This window comes from Tupaia chinensis, unplaced genomic scaffold (assembly GCF_000334495.1).
Source record: "Tupaia chinensis unplaced genomic scaffold, TupChi_1.0 Scaffold144602_1, whole genome shotgun sequence".
NCBI lineage: Eukaryota > Metazoa > Chordata > Mammalia > Scandentia > Tupaiidae > Tupaia > Tupaia belangeri.
Window position 1 is genome coordinate 1,063,488 of NW_006204462.1, and position 18,066 is coordinate 1,081,553.

General features: G+C 46.0%; 1 protein-coding gene across 2 annotated transcripts in view; it reads left to right on the forward strand.

The window, feature by feature from the left end:
- The window catches only part of PPP2CB (protein phosphatase 2 catalytic subunit beta), a gene marked incomplete at its 5' end in the record, with an annotated part of 18,564 nt that extends 2,033 nt beyond the window's left edge, over positions 1-16,531 (forward strand). The window contains 5 exon segments of one of the 2 annotated variants that reach the window (XR_001369652.2): positions 8,320-8,409; positions 8,519-8,680; positions 10,613-10,731; positions 14,501-14,951; positions 16,278-16,531. Coding sequence is in view for 1 of the 2 variants with exons in the window: in XM_014583715.1 (XP_014439201.1) it covers positions 8,320-8,409; positions 8,519-8,680; positions 10,613-10,731; positions 14,501-14,573 (444 nt within the window). 2 annotated transcript variants of the gene reach the window in all.
- Between the last annotated feature and the right edge of the window lie 1,535 nt (positions 16,532-18,066).

Consider the following 18,066-nt stretch of genomic DNA (forward strand, 5'->3'; position numbering starts at 1 on the left):
TTACACTTAGGATTCCAGAAAGAGAAGCAGGTACGTTTTATGATGCATATTGGACCAGCAGGTTTCCCGCTCACAGGTTGTGTAAACATTTTGGCTAAAGAACGTGTGACAGCTTTGTGAAATCATAGATGAATACCACGAGTGCTCCAGCCCTGCCGTCCTGAGCCAGGGCAGCTGCTGGCCCCCCACAGCCCTGCTCTGCTCTAGCGAGCACAGCGCCACCCTGTGTTTACACCCTCCTGGGAGCGGGAGCGAGTGCTCGTTCTGCTGTAACAGGAGCTGCGTGGCACTGTACAGCATTCAGAAGTACAAGAGAACATGAGGGACTAGCAGGGCGCGTGGTAGCTGGGACGCTGGACTCCCGTATGACCGACAGTGGTTCAAGTCCCAGACCTGGCAGCTTACTTTCTCACTTGCTCCCACGCTCTCCTCTCTCTCACCCTCTCCGTCTCTTTCTCTCCCTCCCTTTCTCCTGCCTTTCTCTAGTGAGCACATGTGCCCTATAGCAAATAATAACAGTAATAAATAAAATTAATCTTTTTAAAAAAAGAAAGAAAACATTCAAGTTGCTGTTCATCCCAGTTTCTAGAGGTGGTTTCTTTAAGCATGACCTGATTTAAATGTAGATGTAGAAGATATGCTACGGCTCCTAAGTTACCCTGAACTGCCAGGGATGTCATACTTGAGGACTGCGGTGGGGGGTGTATTTTGGTCATGATTTTTGTGCGATCTTGATGGTACATATATTCCCAGCCATGATTTTGGACTTTGCAGTGATCAATTTGGATAGCACTTTGCCTAGGCTTGTTAAAACAGAATAAAACAACTTGAATTTAAAAGACGTTAGGGCCGATGGGTAGTGTGGTGGTTAAAGTGGCCATATCCTCATGTCTGACTGCATTGTTCAAGTCCCGAACCCAGCAGCCCAAAATCTCAAAAGGAGAAGGGATCACAATGTGGCCATCCCCCATGAGGGGTACTTTCTAACTACCTTCTACCATTCCGGTGAATGCATATGCCCTTGAGCAAATTTTTTTTAATGCCTTTTAATGAAAGTTGTAAGGTTTTTATTTATTTATTTTTTTTTTTGAGAGGTTTTGCTATAGGGCACATGCGCTCGCCAGAGAGAGAGAGAGACAGAGAAACAGAAAGCGAGAAATCACCCCCTACGGGGATGGCCAGGCTGCAATCCCTTCTCCTTCGTTCTCCTCTTGGGGTCTTAGGCATGCACACACACGCACCTGGCATGAGTTTTAAGCCACTGGATATAGGACTCGAACTACGGTTGACTTGGTGGAAGTCCAGCAACATAACCATTACGCCATCTGCTGGCCCCGTTAATTTTTATTTTTAATTGTGAGAAAGTACATGCCCTCCCTGGAGGGCATTGACGCCTTTGGCTGCACTTGCACTGCAGTCACCGTGGCAGTCCGGCTCTCTTGGTCTCTGCAGCTGCGCCAGCCCTCCGGTCTAGAATGGGCATGTTAGTAGAACTTTTGTATATTTCATGGCACCTCTCCCCAAAAACAAACCTCTTTATCTTCAAAAGGCCTTTGGTCTTTCCTGTTGTTACTATTTCTTTTTAATTAATTAATTTACAGTCACTCGCTGTACATCAATACAGCATGAGACTTTCCATCCAGTATACACTGTATATTGTTATAATTTTAAAGGGTATTACCATACACGTTATCATCCACAAATAACCTCCCTTGATTCCCTGTCTCTCACCCTCTGCCAGCTCCCCCCCTTCTTTCACACTTCCTGGTATATACAGTTGTTTTCCATGCCATTTTTTAATTTTTCACATTTTATTGGTTCACTGAAGATCTTAATTAATTTAAAGACTTCAGTATCAAGCACAGCTGACATATATTTATTTAAGAGCACATGTCTGACTTCAGGTGTACACCTCAGTGAGCAAAGTGAACTACTGTGAAGTAGCACCTTGCTGGGGCAATGTAGCTCACTGTAGTCATTAAGTAGGTGTAGACAGGTGTTTTTAAATGCATTTTTTTTATTTCAAAGGATGTTTTAGTTTTACTAAATTGAAATCAAAACATGTTAAGAGAAATTTGCTTAAAACTTAAAGCCAGGAAAAAGGTTAGGATTCAGTTCAAATAGTAGGTAGATGAACCTATCAGCAGTTTAAGAGAAGACAAAAATCCTTCGATACGGAAATCAAAGCATCAAAGAAAATCAGTTTTAGTAAAAGAAATTCTATCTCACTAGAGCAGACTCATGTAATTAATCTCTCTTCTGTTGAATTTGCAGTGTTACTGTGGTCTGATCTTTCCATTTGAAATTCTGGAAGTTAACATTCAACCCCGGACTTGTCCCTGCCCGCAGGCTGGCCATTCTTTTTTTTTTTTTTTTAAGAATTATTTTATTTAACTTTATTTATTCATTTATTTATTTTAATTTGACTAGAGAAGGACAGAAAGAGAGAGAGAGAGAAGGAAAGTGAGAAAGCAAGCCGCCAGGTCCGGGACTTGAACCGCAGTCAGCCATGTGGGAGTCCAGCACCCTTAACCACCATGCCACCTGCCGGCCCCCAGGCTGGCCATTCTCTTGGTGGTCTCCGTACTCTGTTCCTGTGTCTGACGCCAGTCTTCCTGGTACAGCACTCCTGCAGCGCTTTTTGGAGGACTGGTCTGGTGCTGGTAAATTCTTCCAGGTTTTGTTTATCTGAGAATGTCTTTGTCTTTTTCTCCCATATGAAACATAATCTTGCTGGTGGGTATAGTATTTTTGGTTGGAGTTGTTTTTCACATAACCCTTTGAGTATATTTTCCCATTCTTTCCTTGCTTGCATTATTTCTGATGAGAGGTCTGACGTTAGCCTGATGGGATATCCTTTGAAAGAAACTTGATGTTTCTCTCTTGCCAGTTTTAGTATCTTGTCTCTGTGGTTTTCGTCAATCTGGCTATGATGTGCCTTGAGGAAGATCTTCTTGGGTCGATGCTATGTGAGGCTCTTGTTACAATTTTTTTTAAATTTTCATTTATTTTTATTTATCATAATTTTTTGATTTGCTATAAGGCACGTGTGCTCACCAGAGAAAGAAAGCCCATGTGGGAGTCCAGCCCTAACATGCCACCTTTTGGCTCTCCCATTGTTAAAATTTTAAAGAACAAAACAGCCAATGCACACACATGCCATCGATGAGAGGTGTTGTCTATAAAATGTTACCAGAAAACTGTACACCTTAGAAAGCAGGTGGTTGGGGCCAGCAGCTGGCACAGTGCTTATGTCATTGGACTCCCATGTGGTCTACCTTGGTTCGCGTCCCGGACCTGTTGGCTTGAAACCCACGCTGGGCACATGTGTGTGGGTGACCAGAATCCCGAGAGGACACTGGAGGAGAAGGGATTGCTATGTGGCCATCCTCCCTGGAGGGTGATTTCTTGTTTTCTTTCTCTGTGTCTCTCCAGCGAATGCAAGCACCCTGTAGGAAAAATCTCCCTCCCTTCCAAGAAAAAAAAAAAGAAAATGGATAAAAATCAATAGGTATGGGGGCCAGCAAGTGGTGTGGTGGTTAAGGCGCTGGACACTCCCACATAGCCAACCATGGTTCGAGTCTCGGACCTGATGGCTTGCTTTCTCACATTCTCTCTCTCTCTGCTTCTCTCTCGTCATAGTAAATAAATGAATGAATAAATAAAATTAAATAAATAATTTAAAATAAATAAATAAATAGGTGTGGTTAGTATTTGAACAACACAACAAGGTCACCTAAGAGATGATGGGTCGTGGTGTTTTATGAATTGGTACCCAAGAAACAGAAACCAGGTTATCTTTTCATACTTCCTCCCTTTTTCTCCTTTTTTCTTTTTTTCTCTCTCTCTTTGAAAAGATAATAAAAGTGGGGACCAGCAGATGGCATAATGGTTATATCACTGGACTCCCACATGACTGACCACAATTGGAGTCCTGGGCTTGGTGGCTTGAAACTCACCGGGCATGTGTGCATGCCCAAGATCCTGAGAGGAGACTAAAGGGGAAGGGGTTGCCACATGGCCATTCCCCACTGTGGGGTGATTTCTCACTTTCTGTCTGTCTCTCCAGCAAGCGCATATGCCCTATAGCTGAAATCCCTCTTTAAAAAATTAATAAAAAAAAAAAAAAGATACTAAACGTATAATGGGCGAAACTGATCAGTAGGAAGGAGGGATGGTACATAAAATCCTGGGAATGAAGTAAGGTCTAGGCCAGCCCCATGGCCCAGTGGTTGATGGAGCTGGATCCCATATGACCAGTAGCGTAGTCCTAGACCCAGTGGCTTGAGAAACACCACATGGCCAGCAAGTGGCATGTGGTTAAGGAACTAGACTCCCCAACATAGCCCAAATAAAGTTCGTGTTATGCCCCTGGCGGCTGGCTTTCTCACTCTCCTCCTCTGGTTGGCTCTCTCCCTGCCCCCAGTGAGCACACCTGCCCTGTGGCAAATTAAAAATAATGATAGTGGCGATGATAAATAAGATGGAAATAACTCTGACCTGTGATTGTTAGATTCTGCTCTTAAATGTCCCATAGAGATAGGATACTAAACTTTGAAACAAAGTCGGAAAAGTGGTCGGCCCTAGCCATGGTTCAGCACTGTGTATAGACAGCAGGACCCAGCCCAGCCGGCCGTGGCTATGATGTGCCTTGAGGAAGATCTTCTTGGGTCGATGCTATGTGAGGCTCTTGTTACAATTTTTTTTAAATTTTCATTTATTTTTATTTATCATAATTTTTTGATTTGCTATAAGGCACGTGTGCTCACCAGAGAAAGAAAGCCCATGTGGGAGTCCAGCCCTAACATGCCACCTTTTGGCTCTCCCATTGTTAAAATTTTAAAGAACAAAACAGCCAATGCACACACATGCCATCGATGAGAGGTGTTGTCTATAAAATGTTACCAGAAAACTGTACACCTTAGAAAGCAGGTGGTTGGGGCCAGCAGCTGGCACAGTGCTTATGTCATTGGACTCCCATGTGGTCTACCTTGGTTCGCGTCCCGGACCTGTTGGCTTGAAACCCACGCTGGGCACATGTGTGTGGGTGACCAGAATCCCGAGAGGACACTGGAGGAGAAGGGATTGCTATGTGGCCATCCTCCCTGGAGGGTGATTTCTTGTTTTCTTTCTCTGTGTCTCTCCAGCGAATGCAAGCACCCTGTAGGAAAAATCTCCCTCCCTTCCAAGAAAAAAAAAAAGAAAATGGATAAAAATCAATAGGTATGGGGGCCAGCAAGTGGTGTGGTGGTTAAGGCGCTGGACACTCCCACATAGCCAACCATGGTTCGAGTCTCGGACCTGATGGCTTGCTTTCTCACATTCTCTCTCTCTCTGCTTCTCTCTCGTCATAGTAAATAAATGAATGAATAAATAAAATTAAATAAATAATTTAAAATAAATAAATAAATAGGTGTGGTTAGTATTTGAACAACACAACAAGGTCACCTAAGAGATGATGGGTCGTGGTGTTTTATGAATTGGTACCCAAGAAACAGAAACCAGGTTATCTTTTCATACTTCCTCCCTTTTTCTCCTTTTTTCTTTTTTTCTCTCTCTCTTTGAAAAGATAATAAAAGTGGGGACCAGCAGATGGCATAATGGTTATATCACTGGACTCCCACATGACTGACCACAATTGGAGTCCTGGGCTTGGTGGCTTGAAACTCACCGGGCATGTGTGCATGCCCAAGATCCTGAGAGGAGACTAAAGGGGAAGGGGTTGCCACATGGCCATTCCCCACTGTGGGGTGATTTCTCACTTTCTGTCTGTCTCTCCAGCAAGCGCATATGCCCTATAGCTGAAATCCCTCTTTAAAAAATTAATAAAAAAAAAAAAAAGATACTAAACGTATAATGGGCGAAACTGATCAGTAGGAAGGAGGGATGGTACATAAAATCCTGGGAATGAAGTAAGGTCTAGGCCAGCCCCATGGCCCAGTGGTTGATGGAGCTGGATCCCATATGACCAGTAGCGTAGTCCTAGACCCAGTGGCTTGAGAAACACCACATGGCCAGCAAGTGGCATGTGGTTAAGGAACTAGACTCCCCAACATAGCCCAAATAAAGTTCGTGTTATGCCCCTGGCGGCTGGCTTTCTCACTCTCCTCCTCTGGTTGGCTCTCTCCCTGCCCCCAGTGAGCACACCTGCCCTGTGGCAAATTAAAAATAATGATAGTGGCGATGATAAATAAGATGGAAATAACTCTGACCTGTGATTGTTAGATTCTGCTCTTAAATGTCCCATAGAGATAGGATACTAAACTTTGAAACAAAGTCGGAAAAGTGGTCGGCCCTAGCCATGGTTCAGCACTGTGTATAGACAGCAGGACCCAGCACAGCCGGCCGTGGCTGAAGACCCAGCCTCAGTGGCCTGAAAGCTGCCTGCGTGGGTGCTGTCCCAATCCTGATGGGTGGAGAACGGGAGGGAAAGGCTTGCATGTGGCCTCACCTGGTGTGTGGTGGTGTGTCTTTTCTCTCTGGTGAGCACATGTGCTCTTTGGCAATAAAGAGAAAAAAATGGGATGGGACCAGCAGATGGCATAATGGCTACATTGCTGGACTCCCATGTAGTAGACCGCAGTTCGAGTCCTGGACCTGGTGGCTTAAACTCATGCTGGGCGCATATACGTGCGTGCCCAAGATCCTGAGAGGAGAAGGGATTACGGCGTGGCCATCCCCCCCGTGCGGAGTGATTTCTCGCTTTCTGTCTCTCTGTCTCTGTCTTTCCAACGCCACACCCCCTAAAACAAAAAACCCAAAAAAAAAAAAGGGGGGGGTGGTGACCAAAGTAATCAGGTGTAAGCAGTTTTATAGGCTAATTCTGATAACCCTTTAAAGGGGACATACAGAGTCCATGTGCAGATCTTGGGGAAAGACAAGTGCCTCAGGACTCAGTATACATCTGGTGTGACCCCAGCACCACACGAGACATTCCAAGCATGGGAAAATAAAGTCAGACTAGAATCATAGAATCATTTGGAAAAAATTCCACACCTGTGCATGACTTTAAAACTTGTTAGACGCTGTGGCCAGCAGGTGGTGTGGTAGTTAAAGGTACTGGATTCCCACATGGCCAACTGTGGTTTGAGCCCTGGACCTGGCAGCTTGTTTTTTCACTTCTTCCCTCACTGCCATTTGAATTAAAAATAATAATAACAAGTGGAATTAAATAAATAATTGATTTTTAAAAAAACTTGTTAAACAGTAATGTGACAAGAAATTTTACAGTTAAGACTGTACTTATCAGTGAAATATAAGAAGTCTCATCAAACTCAGGAGTAAAATGCTCTCTCTCTTTTTAAAAAAAAAATAAAAAAAGAATTATCTGGGGCCTGCAGATGGCGTGGTGGTTAAAGGCGCTGGATTCCACATGGTTGACTGCAGTTCGCGTCCTGAACCTAGTGGCTTTCTTTCTTTCCTTCTCTCTCTCTCTCTCGCTTTCTTACTTTCTCTCTATCTCTCTCTCTCCCCCTCTCTGGTCAAATTGAAATTAAAAATGGATAAATAAATAAAGTTAAGTAAAACAATTCTTTAAAAAAAAAAGAATGATCTAACTTTATTTATTTCATTTCCATTTAACCTGGGGGAGGGAGGGTAAAGGAGAGAGAGAGAAAGCTGCCAGGTCTGAGACTCAAACCGCAGTCGGCCATGTGGGAGTCCAGCGTCTGTAACCACCAGGCCACCTGCCAGCCCCAGGAAAGTGTTCTCTTAAACTCATACTTACTTGCTGTGATATGCAGTCCCAGGAGACCAACCTGAGAATACAGTTTATAAACCCAAGAACAAGGGCACTTCATTGATCGGCTTTGTCTTGGAAGCCCTGGCCTGTGCACTGGGTAGTAACAAGAATGAAGAGGTGCCAGCTTTGGGGAGTACAGATATTCCTGCAATAATACGACTATATAACTCAGAGTCCAAGAAAACTGAAATTGTAAACCAATAACAGGGATCAGTAGGACATTTGCCGTGGCAAACAAATTTATGCATTAACAGTAACCAACAGAAAACGCAGTGGCAGCAGGGTGGCCCTTTGTTGCCAGAGGAGAGAGAGCATAAGAATCCTAGGAACATGCAGCGCAGAGCTGGACAGACAACTGTGTCAGGCATCAGAGCCCAGCACAGGCGAGGAGAGCTGCGGGCACGCGTCAGGCTCACAGCCCTCTGCTCTGGTGTGTGGTGAATTCCCTGTGGTAGGTAATACTGAACTGAACTCTGAGCAGAAGCACTGTCAAGGCTAGTGTCTGCAGCCTTCATTTGCCTTCGTTAACTTCCAGCAGCTAGGAATGCCGATTGTTTTCTTCCTGTCGCCCTGCACAGATATTCTGCCTCCATGGTGGCCTGTCTCCATCCATAGACACACTGGACCATATCAGAGCCCTGGACCGTTTACAGGAAGTTCCACATGAGGTAACTGCTTACAGAAGAAGAGAAGAGACAGAACCGCAGTGGCATTGGGGGGCTGCTTGGTTAACTGCGACAGCTAACAATGGGCACGTGTGCTGATTCCCTCGACCAGGGCCCCATGTGCGATCTGCTTTGGTCAGACCCCGATGACCGTGGTGGCTGGGGCATCTCCCCACGTGGCGCCGGCTACACATTTGGACAGGACATTTCCGAAACGTTCAACCACGCCAATGGGCTCACGCTGGTTTCTCGTGCTCACCAGCTTGTGATGGAGGTGAGTGATCTCTTGCTTTCTGTCTCTTTATCTCTTCCTGGTGAGTGCACGTGCCCTAAGGCAAAAACCTCTACCCCAAAAAAGAAAAGAAAAATTATTGGAATTAGCAGATGGTATAGCAGTTACATCACCGGACTCCCACATGGCCGATCACGGTTCAAGTCCTGCACCTGGTGGCTTGAAACCCACACTGGGCGTGTGTGCATGCATGCCCAAGATCCTGGGAGGAGAAGGGATTGTGCCATGGCCACCCCCCCCCCCAGGGGCGATTTCTCCCTTTCCCTTTCTGTGTGTGTGTGTGTGTCTGGCAAGCACACGTGCCGTAGGGCAAAAACCTCTCTCCAAAAAAAGTATCTTGCACGGGCACTGCGTCGACACAGTACTGTTACCTAACAAACGCTTTACTTGGATTTTGCTAATTATCTCATTGGCAAAATTTTGCTTTGTGCATGTGTGTATAGCCTAATCCAAGACTACATTCTATTAAGTCTCATTAGCTGTGGGAATAATTCCTTAGATTTTTTTGCTTTTTGCATGATGTTGGCATTTTGGAAGCGTTCAAGCACTTTATTTAGTAGAAACCTCCCTCAGTTGGGGTTTGTTTGATTTTTGCTGCATTACGATAATGACTTCAGGACCTGCATCTTGGCAGGCGTACGTGAGAACGACAACTGCCTTGGGCTGGGGTAGGGAGAACTGCACCAGCCGAGTAAAGCCAAGGAAAACTGTACGTGTATGATGAAAAGAGAGCATAAGTTTGGGCCAGCAAGTGGCCTGGTGGTTAAGGTGGCTGGATCCCACATGGCCAACTGTGTGGTTTGAGTCCCAGACTTGCCAACTTGAAAAATATGTTGGGCACATGTACCTGTGTGCCTAAAATCCCGAGAGGAGAAGGGCTTGCAGCATGGTCAGCCCCACCGTGGGTGTTCTCTTACCTTTCTCCTGTTCCCTTACCCCTGCGACTGCATGTGTCCTATAACAGACTTAAAAAAAAGGAGAAGGAAAAAGCCCACATAGTTTCTATTATAAAATTTAATTGTATGGATAATCATAAATACAAATGGACTAGAATTTTACTTGCCCTCGTTGTCTCTCTAAGGTGTCATTAGAAAGGAAAAGAGTTAATTACCTGGCTCAGTCCAAGAGATAATCTAAGTTTGTGTTTACCAGTAGCTCCAAAACATAGGAAGCAGAAACCGACACAGTTTATAGGCAAAGTGGGATCTGTTACGAGTGCAAGAGAAGTCGGTGCAGACCCTGGTTGGGACCTGGGTGCAGATGAAGCGAGATACTGCTGTCCCTGAGCTCCCGTCAGAGCCAGGCCCAAGAGCAGTGCAGCATCTGCAGGTCCAGGAACTGCTCGAGGCAGAGGCCCTGGGCCAGCCCCGTGGACCAGTGGCTAAGGGAGCCGGACTGCACGTGGCTGAACATGGTGTGAATTCCAGCCCTGGTGTCTTGAAAAACATGCCAGACACATGTGTATGTGCATTCCCCAAATCCAGGGTGGAGAAAAGGAGGAGACGGGGTTTGGCCACACCCCGCTGCGTCTGGCCACACCCTGCTGAGGTGCTTCTCCCTCTGTCTCCGGCCGTTTATGTGTGCCCTCTAGCATTTAAAGGTATTAAACATGGAGACCTTCCGTTGAGTTTGGTTTCCCTCAATTTAGCTATGTTGGGGGATAACTTTTAGGAACTAGATGGGGTACAGTGGTGACAGTTGTCGTGCAGGAGGAGGTTCGTGTCCTGGGGCATCCCTGTGCACCTCAGGTGCTCACACAGCCGTGACCCTGGCCGGCTGGGGCTGGGGGTGAATTGCAGCACTAAGATCCCCTTGAGGGTGGTTGTCTCTAGTATATGTCTCTCAGACATAAAATAATAAACTTCAAAAAAATCATAATTTATGATAAATACTGAAGTTTTAAAAATTCTTCAGGGATACAACTGGTGTCATGATCGCAACGTGGTGACCATTTTTAGCGCACCCAATTACTGCTACCGCTGCGGGAACCAGGCCGCCATCATGGAGCTGGACGACACCCTGAAATACTCCTTGTGAGTACTGACTTTGCACTCAGTTGTTCATAGCTACTCGCAAAAGGGACATTTTACATGTAGATACTAAGAGCAGGAGATAGAGGTAGCGGGTTTCTGCTCTGCAGGGGTGGACCTGGGAGCATGGCAAACCTACACCCTAGCAGAAACAATCTCAGTAGAGGAAATTGCTTTAAAAACAATTGAGGTATTTAGCAATTGCCCTGCAGAAACACAGCGAATGGAGAAACCTCTGTCTAAGAAAGGCACCGCCTATCAGTAGTAACCACCTGTGACGTCCCCTGCCTCTGTCCTGGCCCGGGCTGCTACACGCATTCCTCTGCTGTGGTCTGGGGGCTCCTGGTCCCAGGACTATGGTTTCCCTGGAGGGCCCAGTACTCCCAGCCTAGGTCTCAGAAGCTGTGCCCTGTGGGTGGGCGTACACTCCCGGGGAAGCTCCGTGCCAGCACATGGCACCCAGTGTGCTCACACTGCCACCTGCTCATGGTGTTGGTGTCACCGAGCAGCCGGCTGCCCTGTGCCTGGCATTGGCACCGGTGATCTACTGCGGGAGGCAGCCAGGACAGCCCTCAGCTCTGCCTTCAGGGCACGTGGCGTGAAGATACCGTGTCCCGAGCCTGCATGTTTTGTCATGACGGTGGCTGTCATGGAGGAGGTGCTCCCATGCACTAGTAGCAAGAAGCAGACGACCAGAGCCATATGTAGCAGGGACAGTAGGGAACAGCCAGCTGAGAAGGCTGCTGGGGGCACAGCACACAGGGCCAGCCAGACTCCTTGGGGCCAATCAGGAAGGGGGTGTTCCTGAGCAGACCTCAGAAGGTGATGTCATTTGGAAATAGTCTTTTTGTTTTGTTTTGTTTTTTGGAGAGGTTTTTGCTATAGGGTGCGTGTGCTCACCAGACAGACAGAGAGAGACAGACAGAAAGCGAGAAATCACCCCCCGGGGGGATGGCCACGCCACAATCCCTTCTCCTCCATTCTCCTCTCAGGATCTTGGGCGCACACGCACCTGGCGTTGAGTTTAAGCCACTGGGTCCGGGACTCGAACCGCAGTCAACTACATGGGAGTCCAGTGACATAGCCCTTACACTAACTGCTGGTCTCTTTTTCTTTCTTTTTGGAGAGGTTTTTTTTTGTTTTTTTTTTTGGTTTTTGGTTTTTGTTTTTTTTGTCATAGGGTGTATGCACTTGCCAGAAAGAGAGACAAAGAGACAGAAAGTGAGAAAACAAGAACCGCGGTTGGCTACATGGGAGTCCAGCGACATAACCATTATGCCAACCGCTGGTCCCCAGATGTAGTCGTAAGATGTAGATTTAAGATGAGGCCTTGCTGGGCTGGGAAGCCCTAACTCCAGTCCGACCGGCATCCTCATCAGAGGAGAAAGAGCACGTGGGAGAACACCATGCAAAGACAGGCCGAGCAATGCCTCTGCAGGCCCACGGCTGCCAGAGCCCCCAGGAGTGGCGAGCAGAGGCCTTCCCTAGAGCCTATAGAGGGAGGAGAGCCCTGGCAGGACCTGGTCTCAGACCCCACCCTCCAGAACGCTGCGAGCGCCGACTCTCGTTGAAGCACCCCAGCTGGTATTTATCACAGCAGCCCTAGGGAGCTTAGTGATGGATTAAGGAGGCATGACCCTCCTTGGCACTAGAGACTTAACTGTCCCCTCTCGGGAAACACCAACTGGACGAATTACCCTGGCCCATGAGGAAGCCACGCTGAAAAGTCACACCACGCTGCTCTCTGACAGCCTGAAAAACGGCACCCCAAGGCCATGCTTGTGGGGTTGACCTGGGAAGGAAGGGCTGCTCGGCGCTGGCTGAATAGCGAGCCAGTTGTGTGCACCTCTGTACGCCCTCAACCTAGACAGCAGCAGGAAGGCCCGGGATGCCCAAGTGCCACTTGTGGCTGATCAAGGTTCAGGCCCAGCCAGCACCCTCGGGCTGAGATTAAAACAGCTTTGAACAGTCTGAGGTCCACGAGTGCACACTGCGGGGAGGCACGCATCCCGGAGCTGCTGTGTCTGCCGGCCTCGGGCAGGACAGCCAGCCGCCTGTGGGGTCCCGGGCTCAGTCCCCAGCAAGACTGGGGTCCAGAATTCAGAATAGTAGCTATTACGTCCATTTTTCAACAACAAATTCTAAGACACAGGAAGGAATAGGAAAGCGTGGCCTACACACAAGAAAACGTAGACAGCTGAAACTGTCGCTGTCAGGATCCAGGAAGTCACACTGAAGCCACTCTGGCTTGAGACTGAACATCTACAAAGCCGCACCCTCACACCAGCAGAACATACAGGGAACATAGCCAGACCCTGTGCCAGGGTGTAAGTTTCACAAGACTGGACTTGTGTAAGGTGTATTCTCCAAGCTTAAGCCTGAGATTGGTAACTGGGAAACTTGTAAATAGCTGCAAACCAATAGATTCCTAATAACCTAGTGGGTCAGAGACATAAGAAATCCTGAGGAAAACCACAAAATACTCAGATGAATGAAAACAGAAACAGTGTCCCAGAACTATGGGACATGGTGAGGCTTTGCTTGCTGGGAAATGGCAGCTGAAGGAAGGTCTCGAGTCAGTACCCTGAGAACCTAGAAGGAGGAGGAGCAGGCCGAGCCAGGATGAACATGGCAGCAAATAGTTTATAGTAGGAATAAATGAAGTAAAGTAGAAAGCAACAGAGCAGTGAAACACACAGTTGGTTCTTTGAAACAAATTGATAAAATTGAAAGGGCTTTAACAAGACCAGACTGCAAGGAGAAAGAGTGAAGACTCAGTGTCAGAACCGCTGCAGAACTAGCCTGGTGGGCGTGACACCTGCCCGAGCGAGGACGGGCCACATAGTGACCACAGGGCCAATCTCTGACCCTACACAGGGCCGGGGCCCGATGGGCAAGCGGGGCGGGCAACCAGCCGCCTCTCCTCTCCCCACGTGCACTTCCGTGAATAAAGGACATGTTTAAAGTCACAGCCACCCTTGATGAAGTGGGAGAGTGTAAGGATAAAGTAAACGGAGCAGCAGGTGAGGTGACGCCCGTTAATGCACAGATGCTCGTAGAGAGGACTGACCGAGATGGACTCAAGAAGCGAAATTGGAATAGGCATGTCGCCTGTGGGTTTTAATTCATTTCTAGACTTTCCATGGGGATGAACCCAGCCCCAGCTGGCTTTACTGGTGCTTTCTAAGAGCAAATTCACAATAGTCCTGCACAAGCGCTTTCAGAAAGCAGCAGAGGAGGGCTCAGTCCCTGACTCCTTCTGAGACTCCTTTACCCTGACACTAAAACTGGGCCACGAAGAGTTCAGACTGGTACTTCTATAAAACACAGGTACAGGCATCTTGAGCAAGATAGTAGCAAACCAAACCCAGCAATACCTAAAAAGGGTGGTCCACCACAGCCAGTGAGGTTCTCAGGACTGCAGAGCTGACCCACACATGGAGATCCTGGAACAGACCATAATAAAGAACCACAACAAAACAGTCATCTCAGCTGAGGCAAAAAGACACTTAACAGACCCAGCCCAGCTCCTTAAATGCAACAGACTAGCCACAGAAGGGGATGTCCTCAGCCTAATAAAGAGAACCGGTCTCCATGGCCGCTCAGCTGGCAAGGCATTAGAACCTTTTATGCCACCAAACTAGACAGGTGGCCAGGTCTGGGCCACCGTGGGTGAAGCCGGTAGTGGGCCCCCGGGACTGCCGTCTCTGCTGCGTTACCGTGTCCTTTCCTAATTTGTTGCTTGACCGTTTGCTGCCTTTGCCACCTACAGCCTTCAGTTTGACCCCGCGCCTCGCCGTGGCGAGCCTCACGTGACCCGGCGCACCCCAGACTACTTCCTGTAAATGCCACCTAGGAGACCCAGACTACTTCCTATAAACGCCTCCTGGGAGACCTGCCTTTCTGTGTGGAAGTCACCTGGCTTTTTAAAAATACGTGTGTTTAAAAACAAACAAAAAAGGCAGCATAATCCAAGCATTGGGGTCTGTCTGGGCGCTAAACCACATCGTAGACCAAATGTGCCATCCTGCTGAGGGTCGGCTGGCTCGGTGCGAGCCTGCAGTCCAGCCCCCTGCCCGAGGCCGGCAGGCCGACAGTCGGCTGTGTTCATAGGAACCCTTCTCTCCGGACTGTTCGGGCAGAAGCGGTCACAAACTGCCTCATCTCCTTTCGCGCTTACTTGGGAACCTTAGCCAGTGTTTAACTGGCATGGATCGGTAGAGGTGGAGTTTCTAAGAAAAATTCACAAGCTAACTTCCACTTAGTCCATTACCCTTCATTTTATTGAAATGTATAATTAACTAAAGAAAAGACTCTTCATGGGAGTACGTTGTCATAACATTTAAAGAGATTTCCCTTCATTTAAACTAAATGACTGTTTTTAATGTTGATCTGCATATTTCTGTATATTTGTCATGACAGTGCTTGCATCCTCTTCAGTGTACTGAGCAAATAAACTTTTCATTTTAAAGAAAAACATTCATTTTTGTGGTGTGTGTTAGATGAGAGCTTCACTATTTTGAAACTATAAAATCTGTTGACATGATGAACAGTTGTACTGAAGCAATTTAATATTTACATAGGGCTTAATTTCAGATTTAAGAATTTAAATATTAGTTGATAACATACCACAGAAAGACAATTTTTTTTCTAAACCTTTCATTAGATTGTTCGTATCAGTGTTTTAATGTTTTTTAAGCACAAAGTATGGATTATATCTTAAACTATAGAATATTATATAGCTGGGAATACTTTTAAAATCTAAAATAGTTTCTTTTTTCTCTTTTGATCTAGAAATAGAAATAAATTGGTCTTCTAAAGAGAGTTGAGTAGAAGTGGCAGTGATACTCAGATGTGCATTACAGACTCAGACAGATGGACAGGGCATCGGTGCCGAGGGTGTGGGGGGACACAGAAAACAACTTTTTTTTTAGTTTTTGCTGTAGGACATGTGCACTCGCCATATAGATGGGGCGGTGGGGGATAAGAAATCACCCCCCAGGGTACTGGCCATGCCACAGTCCTTCTCTCAGGATTTTAGACATGCATGTGTGTGCCTGACGTGATTTAGAAGCTGCCGACTCTGGGGCGTGAACCATGCTTTTGGCCATGTGGGATCCAGCGCCTTAACCTTCATGCCATTTGCTGCCCCCTCCCTGAAAATGAATGATTTTTCAGGCATGTTTGCTTGGCTTTAGCAGACATGCTTGACAGGAGAAGTGAAAGATCCACCCAAGGGGATGGTCAGCACAGTCCTCTCTCCACCCTCACCTTGGGCTTTTGGCGTGCGTGCACACAGACCCAGCATGTATGACTTTATTTTCTGTTCTAGTGAAGATAAATTGAAGTAAAAGTGATTTTTTAAATATTGTGCTTGTGTCCAGTAACTATACTAAATACACTTAATTCTTCTAAGAAGTTACTTTCCCTAAAGTAATTAGAAAGTCATGTTGTCTGTCAGTACATAGTTCACCCTTTCCTCACCTTCATGACCTTCCGTACATGTCTCGTATTGCTCTGGCTACGACCGGCAGTATTTTGCGGTAGAGGTGGAGTTTCTAAGAAAAATTCACAAGCTAACTTCCACTTAGTCCATTACCCTTCATTTTATTGAAATGTATAATTAACTAAAGAAAAGACTCTTCATGGGAGTACGTTGTCATAACATTTAAAGAGATTTCCCTTCATTTAAACTAAATGACTGTTTTTAATGTTGATCTGCATATTTCTGTATATTTGTCATGACAGTGCTTGCATCCTCTTCAGTGTACTGAGCAAATAAACTTTTCATTTTAAAGAAAAACATTCATTTTTGTGGTGTGTGTTAGATGAGAGCTTCACTATTTTGAAACTATAAAATCTGTTGACATGATGAACAGTTGTACTGAAGCAATTTAATATTTACATAGGGCTTAATTTCAGATTTAAGAATTTAAATATTAGTTGATAACATACCACAGAAAGACAATTTTTTTTCTAAACCTTTCATTAGATTGTTCGTATCAGTGTTTTAATGTTTTTTAAGCACAAAGTATGGATTATATCTTAAACTATAGAATATTATATAGCTGGGAATACTTTTAAAATCTAAAATAGTTTCTTTTTTCTCTTTTGATCTAGAAATAGAAATAAATTGGTCTTCTAAAGAGAGTTGAGTAGAAGTGGCAGTGATACTCAGATGTGCATTACAGACTCAGACAGATGGACAGGGCATCGGTGCCGAGGGTGTGGGGGGACACAGAAAACAACTTTTTTTTTAGTTTTTGCTGTAGGACATGTGCACTCGCCATATAGATGGGGCGGTGGGGGATAAGAAATCACCCCCCAGGGTACTGGCCATGCCACAGTCCTTCTCTCAGGATTTTAGACATGCATGTGTGTGCCTGACGTGATTTAGAAGCTGCCGACTCTGGGGCGTGAACCATGCTTTTGGCCATGTGGGATCCAGCGCCTTAACCTTCATGCCATTTGCTGCCCCCTCCCTGAAAATGAATGATTTTTCAGGCATGTTTGCTTGGCTTTAGCAGACATGCTTGACAGGAGAAGTGAAAGATCCACCCAAGGGGATGGTCAGCACAGTCCTCTCTCCACCCTCACCTTGGGCTTTTGGCGTGCGTGCACACAGACCCAGCATGTATGACTTTATTTTCTGTTCTAGTGAAGATAAATTGAAGTAAAAGTGATTTTTTAAATATTGTGCTTGTGTCCAGTAACTATACTAAATACACTTAATTCTTCTAAGAAGTTACTTTCCCTAAAGTAATTAGAAAGTCATGTTGTCTGTCAGTACATAGTTCACCCTTTCCTCACCTTCATGACCTTCCGTACATGTCTCGTATTGCTCTGGCTACGACAGCCAGTATTTTGTAGTAGCCGTTGAATTCTGAGTGGGTTTACTTATCCATTGCCATTGTCTCTTGTAGACAGTACTTTTTAAAGAAAAATTATTTACCCATTTATTTATTTTTAAATTTTGATCATGCTTTTGGCCATGTGGAAGTCCAGCACCCTTAACCACTACGCCACCTCCTGGACCCAGATCTACTCTGCTTTTAGTACTTTCAAGGGAGGTTTTGATTTCTTGCATTATAGCCTTCATCTCTAACAATTCCACTTGATTCTTTTTTATGGTGTGTATTTCCTCTTTCAGATCATGCAAGAACTTCCTCACCTTCTGGAACTCGTGTCTCTCTTCCTGCATCTTCCGGAGTCTATTGTCTCTCTTCTCTTGCATCTCTGTTAGCTCTGTCACTATGCATACTTCAGTTCTTTATCTGACCTTTCCATGACTTCTCTTGGGTTGTTGGTGGAGGCTGAGTCATTCTTTTCTCTTGGGGG